Consider the following 1,838-nt stretch of genomic DNA (forward strand, 5'->3'; position numbering starts at 1 on the left):
AGCCAGGAACCAGGTGAAAAACAACCAAAAGATGTCAGTGATGCAACTGCTCCCACAACAGGAGGGTTCCAGACAGTGTAAGTGAGGTCACCCCTTAGGGCAGCACGGCCTTGCCAAGGACTGAAGGGCTGAGCAGCAGAGAGGGATGGGCTGGCAGACTATGAGGGTGGTCTCTGAGAGCCACTGCCACACAGGGAGGGTAACACCCACTCTCCAGGCTGCTGGCTTGGCTGACAAGTAGGTTTACCCTGACTTTACAAGGTATTATACGTTGCCATCATAACTTAATAAAGGACTTGGGTATGTCTTTATCTTCAGACCTGCAGACAGCTCCGTTATGCTCAACGGGACAATGAGCAGCTTAAAGCTGAACACGAGCACAGATGTTTTGCTGGCTCAGGGCACTAAAGCAGCCATGCTCAATATTGCTGGTCCTGAGCCAAATTCAATTAGAAAAGCTTACCAATTTCAATAGCCATTGGCTTGGATTCCAAAAATAATCCCTGTTAAAGGTAAGTTACAGTGGCCATAAGAACACCCTGCATGTGGTATTTGCTGTGGCACACACACACACACCATGACTGAGGGGTTGCCAAGGTGATGAGCATGTTCCCCCTCCCTTTCAGGTTCCTGCGGTTGCCTCATCATGATTCTCTTCTCCTCAGAGGTGAAGATCCATCACCTTTCAGAGAAGATCGCGAATTTCAAGGAGGGAACCTTTACCTTCAAGACTCACAGTGAACAGTTTGCAAATTCCTTCTGGACCATCCTGGTTTGCTCCCTGGTGCACTTCCTCAACGCCCTGCTAATCCGATTTGCTGGGTTTGAATTTCCCTTTTCAAAATCAAAAGATTCAGGGAGGATCACAGGAGCAGTTGACCTGATGTATTAGAATTACAGGATTTAACAACATCTCAAGGAAAGAGATTTGTCACTACTACATCAACAACCACCAGGTGTACCAACTTGTAAACAATTAGCTCTGAAGAAGGTAAAACAAAAGAGAAGATTTCAAATAAGCATCACTATGGTGTATGCAGTGAACAAAAGAAGACATGCTGAGTGGTAATGTCTGGATGGAAATGCCCTCTTTCTTGGGCTAAGGCCTTATTAAGACATTTGCCTTTTTTCCAGTAAACTATTTGAAAAGTAGCTGGTATGAAGAAAACTAGAAATCTCAGTAGCATTGCACAGGGTCTGGAAAGCCCAACGGATGGTTTGCAGTAGAGACCCACAGTCACCAGCAGCAGCTTTGCCCTTCAGCCCTGGGGAAAGCAAGGACACAGCTGTGACCACGCCAGGGAATGAGGACACCCAGCAAACCCACAGACACCCAGCGAGGGACAGGGCAAGGCCCGGGCTCTGCCCTGACACCCTCAGGCTCCAGCTCACACACACAGAGCTCAGGGGGAACAGGAGCTACAGCTTGGGGGGTAAAACCCAAACACCTGCACCCACCACCAGCACTCTGACCTGGCACCAAACGCACGGCAACAACACTGCTTCTCTCCACAGAGCTCTCTCTTGGGGTTTTAGTTTTAACAAACCAAACCGTGCTCTGAGCCCAAAGTCCCAGGAGCTCCTGTGACCCTGTGGTCGCTGCAGCTCGGTGACAGAGCTGTCCCAGCAGAGCAGCACTCGGGGAATGTGCTGCCTGACCCTGCTTGTCTCAGGGAGGTAGCCGGGCTTGGCACTGCCAAACAACCCCTCTGCAGTTCATCAGGCAAAAGGCATTTAGGGAGTGAGCCCAGGCACCTTCAGCTCCCACTGCCCCCTCCCAGAGCTCCCGAGAGCCCTGCCCGGAGAGCAGCCCTGCCCGGAGAGCAGCCCTGCCCGGA

General features: G+C 50.9%; 1 protein-coding gene across 2 annotated transcripts in view; it reads left to right on the plus strand.

Moving 5' to 3' along the window:
* The window catches only part of CLRN1 (clarin 1), a 4,541-nt gene extending 2,773 nt beyond the window's left edge, over positions 1–1,768 (plus strand). Inside the window, exon 3 of one of the 2 annotated variants that reach the window (XM_027685720.1) lies at positions 606–1,768. In XM_027685720.1, the coding sequence (XP_027541521.1) occupies positions 606–892 (287 nt within the window). In that variant the 3' untranslated portion in view covers positions 893–1,768. The remainder of the gene's footprint in view (positions 1–605) is intronic. The other variant, XM_027685721.1, reaches the window with a different exon arrangement.
* Positions 1,769–1,838: the final 70 nt, after the last annotated feature.

This window comes from Neopelma chrysocephalum, unplaced genomic scaffold (genome assembly GCF_003984885.1).
Source record: "Neopelma chrysocephalum unplaced genomic scaffold, ASM398488v2 Primary Assembly neopelma1_69, whole genome shotgun sequence".
NCBI lineage: Eukaryota > Metazoa > Chordata > Aves > Passeriformes > Pipridae > Neopelma > Neopelma chrysocephalum.